The 26,554-nt window shown below is 43.0% G+C and overlaps 1 protein-coding gene across 1 annotated transcript in view; it reads left to right on the top strand.

Annotated features, from left to right (window-relative positions):
- LOC135205991 (late secretory pathway protein AVL9 homolog) overlaps window positions 1-26,554 on the top strand; it is a gene marked incomplete at its 5' end in the record, with an annotated part of 226,407 nt that overhangs the window by 59,402 nt on the left and 140,451 nt on the right. The window contains one exon of the mRNA XM_064237162.1: window positions 7,633-7,737. Within this exon, the coding sequence (XP_064093232.1) occupies window positions 7,633-7,737 (105 nt within the window). The remainder of the gene's footprint in view (window positions 1-7,632; window positions 7,738-26,554) is intronic.

Genomic DNA, 26,554 nt, shown 5'->3' with positions numbered 1-26,554 from the left:
AAGTATGCATAAAACTTTATTGTATCATAACAATATCATTTTTATGATAAAATAAGATTTTATGTATACTACTTACCAAGTAGTTACATGATCAAAGCCTGCCCTCCTCCCCTCACATGGATAATAGGGCATAAACAACTGATTTGCGTACGGTTTTGGTTCTTCACTCCCCCAATAGTGGCCGAGGGGTATCACCTGACCAAAACAAACTAGCGCTACCGCAAATTTCAAAAATTCTAGCTGCCGACAGTTTTAGAAACTATAGATATGTAACTACTTGGTAAATATACATAAAATCTTATTTTATCATAGAAATGTCATTTTTCAGTAATTCATTTATCATGTTGAGCAAGTTTGCCTTAAGAAAAGAAAATGTAATGTTGAAATATCTCAGAGTATGGCACAAACAGTTTGTAACTGAGCACTTAGGCTTATGCCTTTGATCATTTTTTGTTAATTCAAAAGTGAGTCAACTAGTGTCTGTGCTTTTTTGTCTTTAATGATGCATAATTTTAATGGTTGCCCTCTATATATTATTATTATATGTGGATTATATATTTTAGTTTTTTGTTGCACAGAACAGTTTAAATCATCTTTTTTACAAAAAAATGCACGATATCATTCTCGCAAACCATAGGATTTTTGTCACTGTATGATGAAAAAACGTTTTACAGGTGCCAAGCCAATAAATAATTGCTGAATTTAATACAGTTGTTGCATCTTCCATTCCCACTATAAATAAAGGGGAAAGAACTGGAGGAATTGGTGAAAGGACCTGCATGAAGGTAGTCCAGTGCCAATAAGCAATAGCTTCCTGGGGTAGTTCATGGTAACAAGGGCAGAATATGTTTTAAGCTATTGACAATTGAAAACAGTTCTCCCTTGGAAAATGAAGTCTGAAGCTTTCTGTAATTTTTAATAATGAAAGGATGTTATAAAATAAATTTTCTTTAGATAAGTTGCAAGTGAAGTACATATATTCATGGAGAATTAAGGATTGGGCCTAATTTTTTATTTTATATAATATGTTGATTGCATCTAGTTCCAGTCAATGTCAGAATTAAATTAGTTACTTCTCTCTCTCTCTCTCTCTCTCTCTCTCTCTCTCTCTCTCTCTCTCTCTCTCTCTCTCTCTCTCTCTCTCTCTCTCTCTCTCTCTCTCTCTCTCTTACTAAATGATCCTTGTGGTTTTTTTTATAAAAAAATTAAGAGATCTCTTCTTGTGAGTGAGTTTATAAAGGCACAAGATACATATTGCAAATACCTGAGAAAGTGGACAGAAAATCTGATGATTGGTTCCTTGCCCATGTGTAATGGTAGTTCATAAACATTTTAACAGAAGTAATTGCTTGAATCTCTCTCTCTCTCTCTCTCTCTCTCTCTCTCTCTCTCTCTCTCTGTATCTTGGCTATGACCCACTACATTTGGCCAACCACCACTTAAGTAACTCAACTACTCAGGCAGTCAGAGGCACAGTGAGTTTATGGGTGTTACCTAAGTTGCTTCCTCTTCCCTAGGTAAAACTTGGTACCACTTGCTAGGGAGGCAAGTGTGCTATTTCTAATAACAAATAAAAGAGAGTTAAATTTATATTCTCCATTAATTTTTTTCATTTTATTGAACTTTTTTTGCTTCCTTGTGAAATGTTCTTAAGTCAATTATTTTTTAATGATAGAGGAGGTTTTTTATTGATCATTTTATGGTGTAATTTTTCAGAATCTGTATAAATCATATGAATTACAAAATATCTTATTTTCATCCCTTATTACCATGAATATTTGTATTATACATATGGAACACAAACATTTATTTATTGTTTTTCATCTTTCTATTTTAGCCTTAAGGCTGGTGGGATAAATTAAGAAGCAAATATCTTTTGGATATATTAGCTCTTTACTCTCTATTTCTTCCATAACAGTAAATGCTTTCCATCTGGGTTGTTTTCTTAAAAGTTATTTTTAGATTGTGAAGTGCAGTTCGTATGTATTTTACATCTTGGTTCTTGGTGTTATTACAGTCATTTCACAGCAGTGTTTTATTTTCATGTATTTTTTTTGTAGCAAAAATTAGAATCAGAGTCTTGTTAAAGTGACTGTTGTATGTGGTGATTAAATTAAGATTGAGAGCAAGCTTGAGACAAGATTTATGAATTGCTCTTTCAGTAATCCCATGTAGTACCTCTTGTTTCATGTGTGTTCCAGATTATATGATCTTCCATGTACATCTTTCAATACATATGTTAATATTTCATGTAACCTTTAAATATGTTACATATCCAGCATTGCTAGACTAAATTGTCAACATTTTTCATATTCCAAAATTTTTCAAATGGCACTATTGCCTCTTGTAGAGATTTTCCAACAAATTGATGATTTGGGTGTCTTGTATCATGTTGTGAGTATTACTTATTATTTAGTAGCTTTATCTCTTGTGACAGGTAAACTTTTATCATATTAAAATGGTACAGTATTGCATGGCATGGTACTATACTGCCTGTACAATTTGTAGCATAGCTGTACTATATAAGTAACCAAGCACCTATTAGGGTGATAGGATTAACAGGTTAAAAAGGGAAACTGAGAAGAATAGTTGAGAAGTTTAGAGAACTTAGTCCACATATCACACTGTGTACAATTGCCAGATTTTTTATTATGTAACTGTTTATAGTCATCCACATCAAAACAAAGTATGTACAGGGTGATTAAAAAAGAATGACCCTGTTTCATGATTGAATATTTTATGAAGGAAAAATAGCAAAAAATTAAACTAATAATACAAGTATTCTTCTAACAGTCAAGTTTTATTTCACGTTACAAGTGCTCCATATGGCCACCCCTTGCGGCACGAACAACATCAATACAATATGAGAATTCTTCCCAAACACGTTGAAGCACATCAGGATCAATTGAATTGATCGCTGTTGTTATTCGATGTTTTAAGTTTTCCAGATGGGGCGCCTCCCCACTGGAGCTTATCAGTTGGAGCATTTTTAAATGAAAAACTGCCTCTTTGTTCCGCCATTGCCAACTGACCTGGAAAACTTAAAACATCGAATAACAACAGCGATCAATTCAATTGATCCTGATGTGCTTCAACGTGTTTGGGAAGAATACTCATATCGTATTGATGTTGTTCATGCCGCAAGGGGTGGCCATATTGAGCACTTGTAACATGTGAAATAAAACTTGACTGTTAGTAGAATAGTTGTATTTGCTATTTTTCCTTCATGAAATATTTAATCACGAAATAGGGTCATTCTTTTTTAATCACCCTGTACTATAATAGCTAAGAAAGTTGTTTGCCTACTGATTCACAGATTATTCTTGAGAAATCTAAACTACATGGGTTGTGACAACAACACAATGCTTATTTCAGTAAACATGTACACAAAAGAAGTAAATTTTCCTTTACACATACTTCTTAGTGAAGAAAAGGAATATTGTGTTGATGGAGGCTTATCTTTAGTACTTCTTGGTACTTTTGTAAATGTGGGAGTTATAGAGGTCGTTTTTGACCATAGTATTTAATTGCAGTCTCATGTATCATTATTATTTTATGCCATCAGTCAGCTACATGCTCTTGGATATAGAGGTATTTGGTAAGCAGTTGCAGGTTTGGGAAGATTGTTAAAATTCTGGAACTCTTAGGTAATGTTGCTACATCTTATGTAGTCTTGCTAGCACATTTGGTAATAAATGGGTACTGTGTTGGTAGTTGATCTAGTTACAGCATTTTGTTTTCTTGCAGTTTGTAGACCGAAAATTTTTTATTCCTTATTGTTCAGTTGGTAAATTTTAAGCCTAAGAAACAGTGCTCCCTCTGGCAAGGAAATGGTGAGACTATCAATCTTGCCTGCACATCTGCTTGTTAGAGGTTTTTGAGGTGATGCAAATATGAGGTTGATAAGTCAGGGGGATATAGCTTTTCAGAGCTTTGGAAAGTTCAAGGGAGATGTAGAGCCTGCATTGCAGTAGTACAATTATGTGTATTTTTAAACAAACTTCTTTTATTGCTTTATGCTTTTTTGAAAACTTTATTAGGCAACTTAAAAGATGCTTTTATGTATTGTATGTAGACATACCATTAAGATGATTAAATTGTCACCTTAATAAGTGGTACCTGACTCTTATTTCATTTAATACTTTGAAGGCTGGGAGCATTTTGGTGGATTAAAATTTTTTTTTAATTCAGAGAAAGAATTGTTAGTATACAGTAGCATTGTCTTCAGAACATGCTAGTAAATTACCTCTAATCTCTTGTAGTTAATGCATAATTCTGTATGCTAATTTTATAAATTTAGTCAATGGTTCAATTGTTATTGATAACTATTGTTGGTGATATTTTTGTCAGTGTGTAGAAGGGTTGCAGTCTTTTTTTGGAATAGCATAGATGGCTTGACAGATAAGGTAAAGTAAGAGGTTCCCTCATATTTTCCTTTGTATGACAAGTATGACTGACAATTTTCCAAACTGTTGGATTTTTCTAATCAAGAAAAATATTTCTTAACCCTGAATGTTTGTACCAATGAAAAATTGCATGTTTATAAAATCTGTGTTAAAAATTTTGTAAATCAAGCATCTTGACTCCAATTTTGCTGATGTTTTAATTTGATTCTCCCAGTGCACATACATTTTTGTGCTATGATAAAGAACTTGTGCAGTTACTTGGTACAGTTCACTGGGTTGGTTGCTTTCTCCCTCTTGAGTTAAAGATACTTGAAAATAACTAACAAAATTCACTCTGGTGTCTGTGGAGTATTTTTCTATGTAGTTTTGTAGATGTTTCTGAAAAAGGGAATCCAAGACAACTTTTGCATAATCAGTTTTGGCCCTCTGCCATAAAATTATACTTATTCAATCAGGTCATCGCCGATGTATTATGAGCTGGTTATTATAAGTACTAGCTTGCTTGTACTCAAGATTATTAAAGCATACCACAGAGCAAATATTGTACCAGCTTTTATTAGTTGGTGCAGATTTAAGGGAATAATGATTAGATAGGTTATGCCCTGTATGAAATCTGTTTTATATTAGTAGTAGCACCGTCCATGTAAAACCCCAGAAATGAAATTTGTTAGAATACTGACCCAAACTCCATTATCAAGAGAACATGGCTATTAACCCTTACTGGACGGGTAAATACGTAGTATATTGATATGCAGCTCCTGAGGCTGGGTAAACTTTGAGATTGGCCAATTTATTAAAAGAACACATCAATGGAAAGAGGAAGATATGCAAATGTACATGGTGAAAAAAAAAGTCTACAAAATTATCCCTTCTTTGCATGTAAAGTTGAAAATTACTATTTACAACCTCCTGTGGGGCCTCTTTTACAAGACAATCGTAAATTTTACCAGCTTATATGTTTTTTCTAATAAATAATTTTATTCTATTTTGTAAAATTATATTACTGCTTGCACAATAACAAAACAGATAAGATATGAAATTAGTAACAAATTCTTAGCATATTTGTTGAAAAATATTTATGTAAATTTACTGAGAACGAAGATTCAGTAACTTTTTTTTTTTTACTTTTACAGGTTTTTCTAATATTTCTTCGCACTTTTCTTCATAAAATTACATTTACATCAGGCATACTATCGTAAAAGACTAGAATAAAAACCAATAGCACCCCCTTGGTATAATTACAAGCAAATTTACAAAAAGACTTCATGTGAGACAGAGACGTAATACATTCCCCCTTGAAGTTACAAGCAGAACTGAAGTCCTTAGACACCCAATTCTGGTTTTAGCCAGTGTAAAAGTGGCCATTAGTGAATTTATGGGCTATAGAAGTACTATTGGCATTTCTTTCCCGCCCAATTCTTTCCAAATCAATGATGCTTTATGTGGTTTATCCACAGGATCAATCCGTCCACAACTCCAAACCTGTTACTACTACGGAGGATCAATCCGTCCATGAAGGGTTAATAAATATTTTAAGTTTAAAAAACTTATGCCCTTTGCTTTTTAATCATAAAATGTCAGAATAAGTCAAAACATGCCAGAAATAAGATAAGAATCATTATCGTCTTTAAGGGTTTGCAAAGCAAACAACTGTGAATAGCCCATGTCGTCCCCACACAGAATGAGCATCGTCATTTAATTGGCTTTCTGTATTTTTATTTGTTTTAGAATAGCATTACAGTATGTCAAAATTTGCTCATAAACAACCAATAATTTTGCAGTACTATCTGATTACAGAGAATCCAAGCACCATAAGAACATATTAAAATGAGATGCAGTATTACTGGGTCTTATACCTGAAAAAATAGTTTATACTGTGGATTGTTTCCCTTGTGTTAATTTTGGTAGTTCATAGTATTAGCTAGTATAACTATAAACTGAAATATATTCATATTTTTATTCAGCAAAACTTCTAATTTTGGTTATATTTTATTAGCCAAGACCATACTGGACAACATTCATTGACAAATCTCCCCATATTTGCATTGTTCCCTCAGTAACTTTGGTGTTGCAGAAGGAAAACAGTTAGAAATAAGGCACAAATGTGCATTTACAGACAGATGTCACCTCTATTTTATGTATGCTTTAGCACCTTTTGTTACTTCAAGTTTGTATTACACTCTCAAATAAGTATCTGTGCCACTCAAATGGCCTTCTCGGCTCAGTATCTGTGCTTCACCCTTAAATAATATTATATGTCTATCCATACTTGCTATGTCATAAACCCTGTTTTTAGCTTGGATAATCTCCAGGCAAATTATGATTATTAGCTTTTCTCTTTCCATGCACATCTTGTCACCTACGATTTTGTATACAGCCAGTCATTTGAATGTTTTAGTTTATAATTACTACGACAAGGTTGAGCAGACAGTGGTTTTATAAGCTTTGATGTAATTTGCACTAGATTCATTAAGGAAAAATAGGCAATATAGCATTTATGTAATTAAATAGCTGTGTTTCAGTTATTAATAGGTTAAGCCTATAGGAACTCATTTGGTAGCGTTATGATTATCTTTTGTGTGTTGTGTTATGCACTTACAGTTGTTTTTGAGTACTTGTGCTATCATATAATTGTATATATACAGTGGGCCCCCCTTATTTGTGTTCTTCGGATTTGTGGACTCGCACATTCACGGATTTCTCTCAGGAGTATTTCCCCCCATTATTCACAGAAAATTCGCCTATTTGCGATATTTTTCTGAGAAATATCCAGAAATTCCTTTTTTTTTATCAATTTCATCATAAAATGCACTTTTTGTTATAAAACTTAAAAACCAAGTGAAAAAATTTGTAGTGGGTTTTTCTTAAGTTTTAACTAACAAAATAGGCTGTTTTCAGCGTTTTTATAGGGGTTCCAACTATTTGTGGGGGGGTTTGGTACACATCTCCAACAAATATGGGGGGACTACTGTATACTTATTGAGTGAAAATATAGTGTTTTATTCCAGATACAGTGATATCTTATAATTTCTTTTTGTTTGGTTACTGGTGGAAATTTGTCACCTAATATGATACTATTTAATATTATTTTGCTCTACAATAAGATATTTTATTTTTTATGAATGTATTGTACGGATTTTCATAATGTATGTCAAAGAATAAAGTGATCATTAGTCCTCTGTCCGAAAGAGAGTTGATTTCTTCTTGCGGCAATATACCATACCAGGTCACGAGGTCTTCTAGGCCTAGCAACGCTGCAACCCAGTCCAAATGAAGCTGACTATATGGAAGTGTGTTACGCAGATGATGTTTTGGCTGCACCAGTTGTCAGGTAATTGTATGCTCCATGTCTGTGTGTGTACATGTGTGTGCACATGTATATGTGCAAAGGTCATTAGTATCCTTATTCAACCTATACGTACATGTAACATCTCAACAGTGTACATATGAAAGTGTATAGGATAATATACTATACTTTTATTGGTGACAATATACATAGAAATATTGTTTAGGGGAGAGTTCAGAAAAAGCTTACTGGATATTTGCATGTATAGACATAGGTACTAATGTGTACACTCAGCAAGGAAAGTTAGGATACAGTTTTTTTAAATCTTTGGACATATATTGTTCAATAATGCCACACCTGGCAACTCTAGAGAGGAGGCAGAGCTTCAAAATCGCTGCGTTTTGTTGCTTTCTAGATTTCCATGAACTTTACACCATAAAGATTCTGTAGAAGTCCTGTAATCATTTATACTTGAATGTAGAAACAGGCTCTATTATTCGTTAATGTTGGTTTGGTAACATCGGTTCAGGGCAGAGTATTGATCACCCTTTTTTAAAACCTACTGTGAAACCTTGCTTTATAAGTAATGTTTGACATTAAACTGACGTAAAATTCTTGTCTAATTGAAGATGGATCTTAAACAATGAGAGAAAGTATTTTAAAATTTGGGCAGTGCTTGTGGAAATCGCGAGGGACAACATAAAGAATGAAATATTGTGACGAGAGAGACAGAGAGCGCGCAAGTATAGGCCTATCGATAGCGATACTTAATTCATTTACTTTGAGAGAATAAGTGATAATATTTTTTGTTGGATGTCAAGGTGGGACAAGAGATACACGGTTACACGGTAGTAGAGGCGTGTGGTTTATTAGGTCCTCAATTACATACTGACGCCAGTTGCCGTCTCCAACCGGCACGCTTACTGGCGCCTGCTCGCCATGGGAAAACATATCTTAACAATAAACAATAGCAGGTACTCCATCATTTTTTCAAATGTTTCAAAAGTGGGGAGAGAGAGAGAGAGAGGGAGAGAGAGCACAAGCATAGGCCTATCGGAGATTGAGTGATACTATTTTTTCAAATGTGTTTTAAAAGTGGAGAGAGAGAGAGAGAGAGAGAGAGAGAGAGAGAGAGAGAGAGAGAGAGAGAGAGAGAGAGAGAGAGAGCAGAATGTGCTTACGTGAAAGCACAGGCCTATTATAACTACTTAATTTCATTATATTTTCTTTGGGAGATTGAGTGGTAATATATATTTTTAAAGTATGTTTTAGAAATGGAGAGAGAGAGAGAGAGAGAGAGGAGAGAGAGAGAGAGAGAGAGAGAGAGAGAGAGAGAGAGAGAGAGAATTATAGTATTGGTGACGGACTGGTGATGGGGAAAGGAATCCATTCAAGGATTGTAAAAAGACGTGGAAAATTTCAGACAGGCTGCGGTCATTCTTGCTCTCTTAACCCCCGCAAGACGCGGTAAATTTGAACGGCGGGGGGTACATACGTAGCTAAAATTGATATGCTGATCCGCACGGGTTACGCACAAATATTTGCAGTTTATTGTTAATATCTTCTTTATTACTTACTATTTTCACTTCAAATAAATTGCAACTTCAAAGATGAACCTTTCTATATGAAATGGACACTTTTTAAATTGTATTATTCCCTTCTCTATATTTTATCTAGATTTTCCTTTATTATCCAAAATTTGGTCAATATTCTCAGCATTAGTGAAGACAAATTTTGTATCCTAATTTCATAAATTACTGCTTGATCAATTTGCATAAACTCAATGCTATAATTTTCCTAATTTACTTGTCATTCAGGGGAAAGCAAAAGCAGATGGATACACAGCATTTTCAGAACATTTTTAGAGTATAATTCATAACTATTCAACACACTGGCACTCAACTCAAAACACCTCTGAATGTATGTGAAATAGGCCTTGTTCAGTAACAGTGCAAACAAGCATTGGTTTTAAATATATATATATATATATATATATATATATATATATATATATATATATTATAACTATATATATATACTATATATATTATTACATATGATATATATATATATATATAATATATATATATCTCATATATATATATATATATAATATATATATATATATATATATATAACATATTCTATATATATAATATATATATATAATATATATATTTTATATTATATATAATAATATATATATATATATATATATTATAATAATATAATATATATTATGTATAAATATAAGAATGTGAGTGTATGTACATGTTCATTTATCTATCTACATGTGATACAGTATACTAAACAAAATAAAGGAAAAATATATGTGCATCCATAAGTTGGTACTTACTCTTAGTTCTTCTTATGATATGAAGCAAAGCATGCAGCACAAAGCCCAACATCACATTTTTGGCATTCCCAAGTAGAGCGTACTCTGCGTTCATGCCCAGCGACACACATTCGCAGCTTACCTTTGGGCAATTTATGTAACTCATAAACAATTTCAGGAACTGCAATCTCATGTGAAGGTGGCTCAGTCCGAGCTTCCCTGCTTGCAGCAATCTCTGCATTGCTCCTTCTTTTGTGTGATGGCCTTTTCGGTCTATAGTCCTCAACCAAAACCTCATTTCATGAATAGGACTTACCTGGCAGTTATATATATATAGCTATAGTCTCTATCGGTCCGGCAGATTTTTCAAAACTCGCTGCAACCGCCGAGTGGTAGGTGTTCGGTTAGGTGGTTAACAACCCTTACAGGGTGGTACTTGGAATCATTCCCATTTTCTATTCCTCAGATCATCTATGCCGGTTGGACTGACAATATCGTTGCTAGTCCGCCGTCGGGTTTTTCACTCGCTTCCCTGTGTCGCTGTTTTTTCTGCTGATAATTGGTGATGTATTCTGTGGATTGGCAATCGCTTTTGTGGCTTGTTTTTTGGATTGTTCTTTGATTTACGATGTCTCAGAAACAGTACATCAAGATGGCGGCTGAGATGAAGGACCTTAAGGATCAACTTGCAGCCTTGAAGGAAGGTAAGAGTGCAGGTCATATGAGTGATAGTGCTTGTGAAAGTGCAGTGGAGGTGGCGACTGATCGATCCTGTCATGCCCCTAGGTCTAGACCTCTACCAAGCTCCCAGGGCCTAGGGAGAAGGTACGTCGATGACCGCAAGGGGGTGAGAGGAACTGATCCTCGGTCAGCCGTTGCCTCAAGCAGTCCTGTTGCGTCTTCCCAGGCTGCTTATGACCGCCACGGTAAAGGCGTGTCGGAAGTGGTAGTGTCTTCTCTGAGCCCCTTTCCAAGACGCAGATGGCAGTATGAGGAGTCGAGGCCGATCAAGAGAAGTTGGAGGCAACAAGCTGACCAGACTCGTTATCGCTCTCCTCTTTCAAGTAGATGGAGTAGCCCGGAACCTTTTCCTTCAGACGACGACTGGAACGCCTCGCCTGCGAAAAGGGCAAAACCTAGAGAGGATAATTCTCCGTAGGACGCATGGAGGGAGGAGAGATCTCCTCTCCCTTTGGCTTACAGAGAACTTTCAAGAGAGCCTTCTCCTGCTTCCAGCATAACTCAACACCTGTCTCCTTCGGAACCGCTAGACCCAGCAGCGGTAGCGAGATCTTTCATGACTGTCATGCAGGAACAGCTGACTTCGCTAGTGAAAGCTTTTAGCCGCCCTCCCCCCCAGTCAGGCAGACGTAAAGATGACAATCTACCTGTGAAGAGATCAAGGGAGGAAGCTCCTGCAGAAGGTTCTGCAGTGCGTAAGAAGGAACGGAGTTCCTCTCCCTTTCAGGATTATGTACAGCACTGTTCGCGTGATGTAAGGAGGTTACGGCACTCTTCTCTCGCAGAACCTCCTCTCTCTCGACACCGTGAAGTTTCTGGCTCCATTCAGTCTGCTTCTCCCGACTCTCGACGCCACGATAAGTCAAGCTCTCGTCGCCTCGCCTCTCCATCCTCTAGATGTAAGGAATTTTCTTCCTCTCGCCGAGATGCGGACTTTTTCATTCGACACGATGACACCTTCAAAGCTCCGCACCGGGAAAACTTCAGCTCTCGTTCCCGACAGACCTTCGCCAGACAGGACGATGCTAAAGTTGGACGACAGGACGCATACAGCGCTCGCGGACAGGACGCATCCAGCGCTGTGCGTCAGGACGCATCCAGATCTGGACGTCAGGATGCAACCAGCTCTCGGCGGCAGGACGCATCTAGTTCTCGACGCCAGGACGCATACAGCCCGCGGCGTCAGGACGCATGCGTCTCTTGGCGAAAAGACGCACCCAGTGTTCTACGACAGGACGCATCCAGCTCTCGACGGAAGGACGCATCCAGCTCCCGACATCGAGACTCATCTAGCACTCGATACATGGACGCGGCAAGTGATCGAGCTCAGGATTTACCCATCTCTCGGCTCCAGGACGCTTTTGCCTCCCGAAGTAAGGACGCTTCCTTTTCACGACGCCAGGATACATCCGACAATCGTAAATTTTCTCCTGATGCAGGTGCGCATCAGGGAGAGTTTAATGAATGTGCTCACAGCTATTTAGAGCAACAAGGAACTTCCGACTTAGTTCCTTCAACCCAAAAGGATAAGGAGTTAGAAGGAAATCTGGACTTGGAAGAAATTTCGGAAGATGAAGATAAACCTGCTAATGCGGCGGCAGATTATAAGGTTCTCTCTCGCTCCCTCCTTGAGCTGTATGGAGAGGAGTTTAAACCAGCTGCTCCCCGTTCTCCCCAGTCGCAGTTTATAAGAAAAAAATTGCAGAAGCAGTCAGCCTTCATCAAGATGAAGCTGTCGATTTCAGCAAAGAAGGCGATGACAAGGATTGAAGATTGGCTGAAAGAACGAAGGCAAGCAGTGAAGACCACCTTCTCTTTTCCTCCAGCTAAGCTTGCGTCTAAGGCGGGAATGTGGTACGAAACTGGAGAAACTCTTGGCCTGGGAGTACCTGCCTCCTCCCAGGGGGACTTCTCCGGGATTGTAGATTCTTCCAGGAGACACGCCCTTAATTCCGCTAAGGTGATGTGGTCCATGACGGAACTAGACCACCTCATCAGAGGAATATTTCGGTCTTTCGAAGTATTCAGCTTCTTGGACTGGGCTCTTGGTGCTCTGGCCAGGAAAGCAGAACCCATACAAGCCACAGGAATGGAGGACTTAAACAGTATTATGGCCTGTATGGATAAGGCTCTTAGGGATGGAGCAAACGAGATGGCTTCCCTGTTTACTGCGGGGGTTTTGAAGAAGAGGGCTCTGCTATGCTCCTTCGCGACAAAAGGGGTTACGATCGCACAGAAGGCAGAACTCCTTTATGCCCCTCTCTCAGAACATCTGTTTCCTCAGTCGCTGGTTAGGGATATTACCCATTCCCTTACGCAAAAGGCCACTCAAGATCTTCTGACTCGCTCCATAAGGAAGGGTCTACTGGTAGGCCAATCATCTGCAAAGAAGGAGGAGAAGAAGGTTATGCAGCCCTTTCGAGGTAGAGCTCCTACCATGACGGACTTCAGGAGAAGAAGACAAGAGACAGGCAGTAGAGCGAGCAGGAGAACGTTTAGACCCTGCTCTAGGAAGTGAAACACAAGTCCTCCAGACAGTAGTAGGAGCAAGGCTGTCATACTTTTGGCAGGCCTGGGAAAAAAGGGGGCCGGACGCCTGGTCCCTCTCAGTCATCAGGGAGGGTTACAAGATCCCTTTCTTGAAAAAGCCACCACTTTCGAGGACCCCAAGAGCCTTGGTGGCTCAATACTCGAACGGTGTGAAACAAGAGGCGCTCCTAGATCTAGTAGACCAGATGCTGGAAAATAGAGCCATAGAACCTGTACTGGAACTAGAATCCCCAGGGTTCTACAATCGACTGTACAAAGACATTCAGCGCACTGAATGTCTTTGTAGAGAAGACCAAGTTTACTATGGAGACGACTCAGTCGGTGCTGGCAGCAGTCCATCCAGGGGACTGGATGGTGTCTCTCGACTTACAAGACGCCTACTTTCATATCCCCATCCACCCGACTTCAAGGAAATTCTTAAGGTTCATAGTTCAGAACAGGTGCTTCTAGTTCAGAGCCCTTTGTTTCGGCCTCAGCACGGCTCCTCAAGTCTTCACCAGAGTAATGTCAAACGTGGCTGGATGGCTTCATCAAGAAGGATAAGAGTATCCCTATACCTGGACGACTGGTCGATAAAGTCGCAATCGAAGAGCAAGTGTCTGGAGGACTTGCGAAAGACGTTTCTGATGACCCAGGAGCTGGGTCTGATCATCAACAAGGAAAAGTCCCAGATCGAGCCGAGTCAGACGATTCTTTATTTGGGGATAGTTCTGGACTCAGTTCTTTTTCGGGCTTTTCCCTCCCAAGAGAGGCAAAACAAGTGCCTCGAGAAAGTGCAACTATTCCTGGGGAGAGAGAAGTGCTTGGCGAGGGATTGGATGAGTTTGCTGGGCACCCTCTCCTCGCTCGAGCAGTTTGTCTCCTCGGAAGGTTGCATCTCAGACCTCTGCAGCACTTCCTTTCAAGAGTCTGGGACAGGAAGAATCAGGAGGACTCCTTTTCCTTTCCTATTCCAGCAGACATCAAAGAACATCTGAGTTGGTGGCTGGATCCTGTGAAGTTGAGGAAAGGAATCTCCCTGTACAAGAAGAACCCAGACCTAGTGTTGTTCTCAGACGCTTCGGAGTCAGGTTGGGGAGCAACACTGGGGAGCAGGGAGGTCTCGGGCTCTTGAAGCCCAACAGAAAGATGGGACATCAACAGGAAAGAGTTGATGGCCATCCTATTAGGGTTGAAAGCCTTCAGAGATGCTGTCTCGGGGAGAGTAGTGGAGGTCAACTCAGACAATACCACAGCCCTGGCTTACATAAAAAAGCAAGGAGGAACTCATTCTCTGTCCCAGTACGAGACAGCAAGAGAACTCCTTCTGTGGGCAAAGGAGAATGGAGTAAATCTTTTAACAAGATTTGTGCAGGGACAGAAGAATGTAAGAGCAGACATGCTCAGCAGGAAAGGGCAAGTTCTTCCCACAGAATGGATCCTCAATCTTCAAGTTTGCCAGGAGCTGTGGAAATTATGGGGGAGGCCTTCGATAGATCTCTTCGCCTCCAACCTGAACAAGAGAATCCCCAACTACTGCTCCCTGGTCCCGGACAGGGAAGCAATAGCAGTAGATGCCTTCTTGATGGACTGGATGGGGATGGACACTTATGCGTTCCCTCCATTCAAGATCATCAACCTTGTCATCAAGAAGTTCGCTCTTCTCGAGACAGGGAGAATGACCAGAGATAGTGGAGATGCTAGTGGACTTTCCAAGAAGCCTTCCTCCAAGTCCAAAGCTTCTCAAACAGCCCCACTTCGAGAGGTATCATCAAAACCCCCTCACTTTACAACTGACTGCATTCAGACTATCGAGAAGCTTGCCAGAGCGAGAGGCTTTTCATCGCAAGCTGCGAGAGCGATCGCAAGAGCGAGGAGGGTATCTTCTCAGAGAGTCTACCAATCGAAGTGGGAGGTCTTTAGATCTTGGTGTGAATGACACAACGTGTCTTCAACCTCTACCTCTGTGAGTCAGATTGCTGATTTTCTCCTGTTTCTCAGGCAGGAATCTAAGCTGACCGTGTCCACCATAAAAGGCTGCAGAACCATGCTTTCGGCCGTTTTTAGGCATAGAGGTATGGATTTATCTCAAGATACAGACTTGAAGGATCTCTTGTAGTCGTTTGAAACGACTAAGCACACAGTAAGACCTCCGGCTTGGAATTTGGATGTGGTTTTGAAGTTCTTATGTGGCAGGAAGTTCGAACCCATCTCGCAAGCGACCCTTAGAGATTTAACGAAGAAAACTTTATTCCTGATGGCTCTAGCCACAGCAAAAAGGGTCAGTGAGATTCAGGCGATGGAGAAGCAGGTAGGCTTCAATCAAGACGGTGCAGTATGTTCTTTAAGGCTCGACTTCCTCGCTAAGAATGAGAACCCATCCAAACCCTGGCCGAGGACTTTTGAGGTTCCTAACCTCACAAGTTTAGTGGGTCAAGAGGAGGAGAGACTCCTCTGCCCAGTGAGAGCCCTCAGGGCATATTTGGCACATACTAAGAATTTAAGAGGACCTTCCAGTGCTTTATGGTGTTCTGTTAAGGATCCTCATAGGCCCCTCTCGAAGAATGCATTGTCATTCTTCTTGAGGGAGACATAAGAGAAGCTCACCTCTTATGTGAGGAGGAGAACTTCGGCATCCTAAAAGTGAAGGCCCACGAGGTGAGGGCTATTTCAACGTCATTGGCATATCAGAAAAACATGTCAGTTAGACAAATAATGGACTCGACATTTTGGAGAAGCAACTCTGTATTCGCTTCTCATTACCTCAGACAGGTAAGAGTCGATTACGAGAAGTTACACTTTGGGCCCATACGTAGCTACGTCTTTGTTATTGGGTAAAGGAGTTACTACCTCCCCTCAACCTTAACCTTAGTATATACCCTCATTTGGGGATTGTGTTTTTATGGTTGTCTGAGGAATTGTCTGGTTGGAACAGCACCCTCAGTCTAGCTAGATAGGTAAGATATCTAGTCTGCAAGGTTAGGTGGTTGAGTTGAGTAAGGTTGCAGAGAATTGAAAGGGAAATAGGTAGTGCAGAAGTCTAGTCACATTGTTGGTCTCGTCCCGTTTGACAGACTCTAGTGAGTTGTTTCAGCATAACAGGTCTCATCCTGGCTGGCGCTCCTAAGGGAAAGCGACTCAAGAGGCAGGAACCTTTGAAGTCAGCTACCTTAGCAGGTAAGGAATCAAGGTTATTGCCTACAACTTTTAGTTGTTTCCCAACGATGTTGGCTCTTTCACCCACCTCCAAATGTGTGAATCAGCTATATATATATAACTGCCAGGTAAGTCCTATTCATGAAAATGAAGTATTTATGATAAAACAAAGTTTTATGAATACTTACCTGGCAGTTATATATATATATATATATTTAAGACCCACCCACCTCCCCTCAGGAGACAGGTCAGGCAAGAGATGATCTGAGTAATAGAAAATGGGAATGATTCCAAGTACCATCCTGTAAGGGTTGTTAACCACCTAACCGAACACCTACCACTCGGGGGTTGCCGCGAGTTTTGAAAAATCTGCCGGACCGATAGACTATAGCTATATATATATAACTGCCAGGTAAGTATTCATAAAACTTTGTTTTATCATAAATACTTCATTTTGTTGAAAGCATGTAGTGCTATCGTGGCATTCTGTTCTGGGAGTTTGTATGCTTTATGTACAGTATACGTATAACTGTTTAGAACAGCAGTCCCAAAAAGAGCAAAGGGCACCTTTGTTGTCCATTTGACTGTACGCCTCTCAGCCAAATACTTGTACAGTTTTGAGTCTTTGAGGTCGACGCCCCCCATAAATTTGTTATAATCAATGACAACCTTGGGTTTTGTTACCACTTTCCCCCTGCTATTTGTATTGTCAGAATAACCCCCCTTTGATTTTGTTGAAAGAAAAATTGGTTGGTTTTTGCCATCCTTGAATGCAACACACAAAAGAGGTCCCTTTCTCCTTTCACACACTTTCTGGTTTGCCAAGGAGGCATTTACGCAATTCTTTGGAAGCCCCTTCCTTCTTTTTCTTACTGTACCAGTGGCAGTAGTTTTCATGTTGTACAGGTCCTGGAATAGCTGGGGAGAGGTAAAATAATTATCAAGTCCTAGATGGTACCTTGATATAAAAGGTCAGCCTGCTTCATCAAACGCATCACTAAATTGTAAGTGAAACCCTCACCACTCCTATCTTCCTGCCTGACCCCCTTATACACCTCAAAGGTATGAGTATAACTAGTTTCAGTATCACAAAGGCACCACAGCTTGACACCAAACCTTGCATGCCTTTTTTGCGGCATGTACTGTCGAAGATGAGGTGTGCGACCTCTAAAACCTACCATGCTTTCATCTATGGCAATGTTTTGCGAGGGATGAAAATGTCTTTTGAAGACATGTGCAAAATGATCAATAACTGGTTTGATCTTATAAAGCGGATCATAATCTTAGAGTCTTGGGCAGGCATTTCTTCATTGTTAGCAAAGTGCAAAAATTTCAAGAGCAGTTTGAACCTGTCTCGGGCAAAATGTTCCTGAAACCAAGTTTGGGAGATTGGTTTATGGGAAGTGTCCCAGTAATCGTTTATATCTGGCAATTTCACAATTCCCATATTGAGAGCTATGCCAATAAAAGCTCTTATTTCTTTGATGTTAGTGTGCCCATCTGTAATCCAATTATGAACAGCTGATCGTGGATGGCACTGCAAATACTCCCTCTTATTAGATACAAATGAATCACTGTACCTATTTATTTCATTGACTACAGTCTGTATGAAAGAATCAGGAAAAAATAAATTGAAATAAGCAATTGGGGGGGCATCGGCCTGTGGAGAATGCATAGGTCCTGGGGTGGCACTAAATGGCACTGGAATAGGGCCAGCGTCCTCACCAATGAGGCACGCCCACACGCCACCTGATGCACATGTTTTAGTTTCACTTTTTGAAAATGATCCGTCATCCTCATCACTGTCGCTTTCCATTTCACTATCAGTATCATCAGAATCTGAAAGTTCCTCATCACTTGTTTCATAAAATGAAATGTCAGTGATTTCGTTTGAAACTGAAGGGGACACCATAACTTTCAAACTAAAATAAATAAGGTAAAAACATTTTGCAACTACTGATATGCGATGTATTTACATAACTTACAGCTCGTATTAACTCCATTTTCTTTATATGGTATTTAGTTTTTATCCGATATCAGCATGTAATAATTAAGAAAAATAAGAATTATGATAAAGATTATCACTCGAAACCAAGACGCCAACCATGATATCGCAATGTTCATTCGAAAAAATATTAGCTTTTGCTACAAATTCACTTATACGATATACGAATTATTCCATTACTGTTAATTCCTGTTATCACTTAAAACTTATATTATCATTCTATCATGTCTTTATCCCATATTAACCTGTAATAATTACAAAAATAACGATAAAAGATAGTAGTTATCGAGTGCTGGTCACGGAACACTCAAAGCCAACGCCGAGACTGAAGTTTTCCCAGGAATTTTTGCTTTTTTTCCACGTCATAAACCTTTTAACTAATTAAGTAACGGGATTCTAATGATGTCATTGTGATGTAATAACATTTAGCCTATGACACTGAAGTATTGATATGGCATCAGAGAGCACGGTACTGGTGTAGGAAATCTGTCTCTGAAAGTATTGGTGTGAGGTTCTAATCGGGCCACTAAAGTGGCTCAGCGTCGGGAGTTGGAAAGCCAGAAAAGTGGCTCTTCGTCTTTTGGGGGTTAATATAGTCTACTTTTGAAAATCGGGTTTGTTCCGATACTTAATACAAACCCTCGGTCCTTTAACAATAGGAATGTACTTACGGCGTAGCTTGAATTACGGCCGTTGAATCTTGAACAAGGTGGTTAGGCAGTAACTACCGTGGGGCAGGCTAGCCTGCCTGGATGTAAACACTCCACTTTGCTTTCGGCCGTCTTCCGATGAAGACGTGTGTTTGTGAGCTCCGGCTGACTGGTCGTTGATCTTTTTTCTTGGTGGGATCCTTCTGGTTTATTTTTTATATTTAAATAATTATGCATATACAGTGTGTGATATTGATACTAAACAAAGTTTGTCCTTGGTTTTTCAATTAATATACAAACCCACTTTTTGTGATAGCCTTTGTAACCGCCCCTCTACTTGTGTTAAGAGTCGGCGGCTAAGGTATGCCAACATATTATTTACATTCTTTTGCCCTTTAACATTGGCTCAGACCTGCATGAGGACGAGTTATGTATTTATCGTGAGGATGAGACATGTATTTAACATAAATGATATTGATCCTGTAACGGGACATGTATTCATCCGGAAATTACGCTTACGCTTGGGAATTACCGAGGGAACTTCAAAGGTTTGTCCCTGTTTTGTTGTTATGGTAATTTCTCTTCTTCCTTTCAGTTACTATCAGAAGAAGGTAGAAGGATGGGCGTGCGGTGTTGATGTTGGGGGATCTCCTCTCACTTCGGAGGGCGGTGCCTTTGGATGCGTGAGGAGTATCCTCATTACTTTAATTTTTTTTCCCTTATTTTGCAGACTAGTGGTGATTGTGTTTTCAGCAGTATTGGTTGGATGGTCTTCGTATTGGTTATCCTAACCTTGGAATTGTACCTATGACTTGTAGCATGTTCCGTACCGATCCTCGAGTGTGTGTACTGATCCCCTGCTGATAATCATATTCATTACTACTACTACCTGGGAGTTAGGTCACTAGACGAAGCTGTTGCACTGCCCTTTGAGGTTTAGTCCTGATGGTAGAAGTCTGGCAAAATTTGGAAGAATTGAAGAGGAAGAGAGCTCATCAAGTGTCGTCATCCTCCTCTTCGATCATCATATCTTCATGCCTCCTCGCCTTCAACTTTTAAGGCTTTGCCGTAAAAGAGAAGGTGGTCTCCCCCCCTAAGAAGTCTCGTCACAGGACTTCTAAGGGTCTGTCTCGCTCCGGTGAGACAGGTGGATCTTCCGCTGGTCCTCCCATTCCTTCGGGAATGGGGCCCGTCTCTCCTTCCTCGGGGAGGAAGCAGACGGGGACCATGGAGGTACCGGCCACTGCTGGTATCTCCTCTCCCAATTCCGAAGGTTCCACCTCCGGACCGGGAACCGTCTCGACCGCCCGCTTGCGAGCGTTATCGAGTGTACGGTCACCTTCGGGTGACCATGCAGCCAGGGTCCAGACTGCTGAGTACACTCACTGTGTCAGGACCCAGGCTTAAAGCGGAAGATGGTAGGAGTCGCTCGGGTGACTATCGCCAGACCGGCGATCGCTCTCGCAGCGATCGTTCGGTGCCCAGGGTTGACGTGACGTTCCCGCGGGTCCATGCACGCAGAGACCAGTGGAGGAGGGCCATCCAGCCCTCTTTTAATTAATCCTTTTCTTTCAGAGAGGTTTCGGCCTCAACGAGGACTTGGAAAAGTCAGAGGACAGTATCGGCTGTCACCTGTCAGGTGCACACTCGGCCCCACCCAGATGACGGTCGCGGGACCAGTCTTGGGGGTACCAGACGCTTCACCTGCCAGGTAAGAGTTTCGTACCCCTCCTCGAGGAAGCGTTCTCTCCACTGCTACTCCCGCAGGTCCCTCCGGACAGGTGCAGTTGGGCCGTGTTGCTTCGGCAACTGCCCCCAACTCCGTCCTGGATGGAGGACCTGTCAGTTGTCCTGAGGAAACTGACGAAGAGCAAGTGCGGGAAGAAGAGGAAGGTGTCGCCGTCGTCTTCTGCCCGCCTCTTCCCCTTCGACTTCCGAGGCCCCCCAGCCGAAGAAGAAGAAGATAGCCTCCTCCCCCCCAAAGAAATCTTGCTCAGAGACCTCTAAGGGTCTGTCCCACTCTGGTGGGACAGTTGGGGCTTCCGCTGTTCCTCCTGTTCCTTCAGGAATGGGGCCCATCTCTCCTTCCGCAAGGAAGAAGATGTCAGGGACTGGAGGGGTACCGCCTAAGAACAGTACCTCCTTTCCTGGCGCCAGAGGTTCTGCCTCAGCGCCAGGGACCGTCTCGGCTGCTCGTTCGCGAGAGGTACCGAGTGTACGGTTGCCCGTGGGTGACCGTGCAGCCAGGGTCCAGGCAGCCGAGCCTGCTCACCGCCAGGACCCAGACACGGAGCGGAAGACTGGTGGCAGTCGCTCGGGCGACTCCCGCCAGGCCAGCGATCGCTCTCACGGCGATCTGCCAGTTCCCAGGGTTGACGTGACGTTCCCACCAGACCATTCACGTAGCGAGGCTGGGAAAAGGCTCCCTCCCCTGGCCACTGGGTCCAGCCTCGCCTGGACCTGGTTCAACCTTGCCTGGACCTGGTTCAGCCTCGCCTGGACTTAGTCCAGCCTCACCTGGGCGCATCGAGAGGACGGTGCTCGCTCTCATCGCGTTAGTGGACACTACCAGTCACCCGACCGTCGCTCCCACCAGGACGGACAGCTCGCACGACTGGTAGCAGCTCTCCTGACGCACAAGACCGACGCTACCGTCCTCGGTCCAGCACTTCTCCGGAAGTAGACCGCTGGTCCAGACCTGCAGCTCGACCGCCACCGTGGTTGGTGATCGCCTGCAGTCCTCCCAGCCTACCAGTTCGGCTGGTAGGCAGGGGAGGAGCGCTCGTAGCAGCTCTCCTGAAGAGACTGACGCTCCGTCCTTGGTCCAGCATTTCTCCGCAAGAAGACCGCTGGTCCAGACTGGCAGCTCGATCATCACCGTGGGTTGGTGATCGCCTACAGTCCTCCCAGCCTACCGGTTCTGCTGGTAGGCAGGGGAGGAGTTCTCGTAGCAGCTCCCCAGATGCAAGAGACCGACACTCCGTTCCTAGGTCCAGCGTTTCTCTGCAAGAAGACTGCTGGTCCAGACCTGCAGCTCGATTGCCACCGTGGGTTGGTGATCGCCTGCAGTCCTCTCAGCCTACTGGTTCTGCTAGTAGGCAGGGTAGGAGCATCAGGTCTCCCTCACCTGTCCCTTCAACCTCCTCAGGCTACACCTGGAGGAACGAGGCGAACAGGAGTGACTGTGATGAATGCACTTCTTATGGTTTGGCCATGAGCCTGGTTCAGTCTTGGGACCAACAGATCCTCACTCAAGTGGTTAGAGGAGATGGTGGGGGGCTGGCGAGGACGAATGACGTTTCCCAGACTCTTGGAGTGACCATCACCGCTGTTCACTTGACAGAGTGTGGGAGTTCAGGTCCCACTGAATGCCGAGCCACTGAAAACGAGATTCTGGCGTCAGCCTGGATTTGATCTTGTTTATTTTTAACCCTAGATGTTCCAGAAACTGTATTACTTTGTTTGTGGCTTTGAGGCATTCCTCAACGGTTGTTGCCCAAATGAGCCAATCGTCCAGGTACGCTACTACCATTATCCCTTGTGATCTCAGTTGTTGGACTACTGATTCCGCTATTTTCGTGAACACCCTGGGGGCTACGTTGAGCCCGAAGGGCATCACTTTGAAAGAGAATGCCTGGTCTCCCAACCTGAAGCCTAGATATGGGCGGAAGTGTCTCGCGACTGGGATATGATAGTATGCATCTGTAAGATCGATAGAGGTGGTGACGGCCCCATGGGGAAGTAAGGTCCGCACCTGCGAGATAGTCAGCATTTTGAACTTGTCGCAACGAATGAATAAGTTTAGACAGGACAAGTCTAAAATTATTCTTCGTTTTGTTGAGCCTTTCTTTGGCACGCTGAACAAGCGTCCTTGAAACTTTTAAATGTTTGAATCTTGATACTACTCCTTTCTGAAGGAGCTCTTGTGCCTACTCTGTCAATTCCTTTGTTGGTATTTGAAGGAATGTTTTGGATGGAGGGGGACCTTTGATCCAACTCCATCCCAGCCCTTTGGGCACAATGCTCTGTGCCCAATTGCTGAATCCCCATCTGTGCCAATAGAGGAACAACCTCTCTCCCACCTGAGGGTTCTCACTGACTTTGGGCAGGACGTGCTCTGCGTCCTCCACGGAAGTGTTTTCCCCTGCTGGGTGTCCTTCCCCCACCCCTCTGGCAAAATGCACCCCTAGCTCTACTTCCCCTTCCAAACCTGTTGAAGGCTTGGAATGCCTGTCCTTCAAAAACAGGGTTAAATGCTGGGGATACAGCATAGGAAGTCGAGGGCTGGTTCTGAGATGTTAGCAGGAGATTGGGCTGGTTTTGGTTCTTTGAAGAAGACGGTTGAACCATTTGGGAAACGGGGACCGCCTGAACCATCTGCTGTTGCTGCGGAGCCTGGAAAGGTGTAAACTTCCTGGGCTTCTTCTGCTTTTTCCATTTGAGGGGGTACCTTCTGGCTTCCTCTTGCCAGAAAGTCCCCAGCGGACCTTAAGGCTCTGATTCAGCCTGGTCGCTTCATGTTGAACCTCATTCACTACGGATTCGGGGAAGAGGTCAGCTCCCCAAATGGATGACGCGAGCAATTTATTCGGCTCGTGCCTAATTGTGGCTTCCTGCAGGACGTGCTTCCTGCAGTTACACCTAGCAACCACAAAGTCGTACAGGTCAGACTGTACGGTTTGTGTTTGAGCTTTTGCTAGTAGCTTGAACAGAGGCTCCGTCCCATAAATGATGGCGGCAACCTCTGTCATAACCAAGGCATTCAGGGTCCTCTCTAACCTGGTCCTAGCGTCAAACTCCGCTTGGATCAGGTTATCCGGTAACCTCGGTAGTCTCTCCCCGAACTGTTCGATAGCACAATCCGGTTTGAGCTTCCCGATAGTGAAGGAAGCTGGTAGATCAGCCCAGAGATCATCAGAACCTGGAAAGAATAGAGATGTTGGGTCCGACTCTCTCAGCTGAGGCATAGGCTCGTCTTTCATGGCGGCCTGTATAGTCACCTCTGCCAACTTTGTGGTAAAGGGGAGCGGTGTCTCCTCCTCTGACACAAAGATGGTGAATGGGCTCTTGAAAGCCTGAAGCTTGGTGTTTGTACAATCCCATTCTTCGAGGCATCTAACCCATTCCCTCTGGGCTTGATCCCAACTGTAAATGACAGTTTCCTTCGGGATCCTATCTTCCCTCCTCAATGCCGTCTCCGTCAATTGAGCGTAGCCCATGAAAGGTGGTTGGAGATTGGCGGGGTGGAACTCAAAGTCCTCAATTCTTCAAGTTCCACAATCGGGAATAGAAATCATCCCATCCTTGAAGGGGGCAAAGGCTGCGACCCTCCAAGGATTGCTCATGGTGAAGGGAGGGAGAGTATTGTAGTCCGGCATGGGTGTTACTCCGGCACCCGCCTGAGGAAGAACTGCTGGGGGATTCTCCCTAAGGCCCGCCAACACGTTTTCCTGGTTTGTCAGTCGCTCCGATATGTTTTGGATTGACTGACCCTACTCTTCAAACGAGGTGGAGATGCGCGCAAGCATCTGCTCCAGCCTATCGTTCATCATAGAACTGACTAGATTGCCCACCTGTTGCATCACACCTGCGGTGAATGCCTCGGCATCGAAGGGACTAAAGTCCCTGACCGATGCGGGAGTCTTAGGACGCGCTCCAGTGGACGTCGAAGGCTCTGGCTCAGAGGGAGCACGAGCCTTCTCCTTAAGGACTTGCCTCTAGACCCTTTCGAGTAAGAAGTCGAAGAAGACTTCGATTTCTCTGCTCCAGGATGGTGAGCCGGAGTCTTATGAGATGACGAGGACGAGGTCTTCTTAGAAGACGTCCTCTCCAGGGTCTTCTGCTCCCGCTTCTCTTTCACTTTAGGAATAGCTGAAGCTGATGACGTCCTAGCCGGAATGTCCGACTCAGAAAAGCCTTGAAAAGAAGAAGGAGGAGGAATAGGGGACAAAGATCCAGATACACCCAAGGGAAGCCCTTGAGCTCCTAGCTTCCTACCTCAACTAATAGATCACCCTCTCCTACCGTCACCGGCTCTACATTTAGGTCAAGATTCGCAACGTCCTCAGCGATCTCCGGGGCCCCTTGTTCCGCCAATGCCTGCGCCACCTGTTGTTGAATAGCAGCGATGCACGGAGCTGCCGCTGCTGGGTCGACGTAACCGGTCGACTTTCCGCCTGGGAAGAGGCGGACAGCCATACTCTTGTCCAGGATGTATGGCTGCCCCTTGGAGACGTTCTTCCCAAAGCCTCCTACCCAGGCCCTCAAGGTAGCCGACGCGGCGTCCTTCACGGCGGCAGCCTGAAATAAAGGGTCATTGTAATCCTTACAACGAAGCCCCGAGGATATGTGATTAATACTTAAGACTAAGTCATACTTATATATCTTAACATATGCTTTTATAGTAGTATATACCAAGAACAGATACAAGTATATTACACTGGTATATACTTACTCCGGCAGTAAACTGATCCACCAGATCATAACAGATGGAGCAGGCCTCGTGATGCCATACAATCAAATCATTATGGCGGACAGCGCAGGGAGCGTGGGTCCGGCAGACCTCATGACTGCATGGGTCCTGCAGGATGGCGTTGCACCCCGCCTCTTGACAGTTGGTAGCCTGTAAGTGAACAGATACATAAGTATCGGCAGTTACTAACAGGGCTAACCTGTTATGAGATATGAAGCTCCGCTGCATGCCGGAGTGAAAAATTTATTCTGGTCATAATCCTCTCCTGTACTCTGTGAGAGAAAGTCCGTAGGACGTGGTAAACCGGTCCAAAAAACTCCGGAACACCGGAGCGAAGATTTCCGCCGAACCAGTTACCTGCTCATAAACCGAGAGTACACCGAGGTGAGGGTACAATCACAGCGGAGAGACACGAGAAGATTACCCAAGTACATAAACTTAAATTAAAACAAAATAAGATAAAATAAACAATAAACAAGGCAAGCGAAGCGTAGCTCCACCGTAAAAAACTTTCGCGAGCAGACAGAGAACCCGGATGGTGAGCGGGTGCTCCGCTGGACTAGCGGAAGTGGCAACAGAACTATGAATCATAAAATGTGAATACAGAGGGATGCATGTCAAGGCTACTCTCCGCTACTCCCAAGGAGCTGGTGGAGCCAGCGAGTCCGCCGAATAATGGATGGGGAGGATAGAGGAGATAGCCACAGAGAGAATCGAGGAGGACCCAGTGCGAGCTGGCGGGATGGCCAACCCAACCCGAACGCACGGGGTACCCCTCCCGAAACTCATGGAGAGAACGGTAAAAGACCCAGACTCAGGACCCCCCCTTGTCCGTAACTCCCGTATCCTCCCTGAGAAGGGAGGAGGAGGGGAGGGGTGCTCGGATGGTTGCCATAGCGACCGTGAGCGATCGAGGACTACCTCCCCCCCACGATGGGGAGGGAGGAAGATGGGGGGGCTGAGCTGGTGGATGA

The sequence above is a fragment of the Macrobrachium nipponense genome, chromosome 29, assembly GCF_015104395.2.
Source record: "Macrobrachium nipponense isolate FS-2020 chromosome 29, ASM1510439v2, whole genome shotgun sequence".
Lineage (NCBI taxonomy): Eukaryota > Metazoa > Arthropoda > Malacostraca > Decapoda > Palaemonidae > Macrobrachium > Macrobrachium nipponense.
The sequence above is the reverse complement of the archived record's forward strand: the minus strand, read 5'-3'. Positions and strand labels throughout refer to the sequence as shown.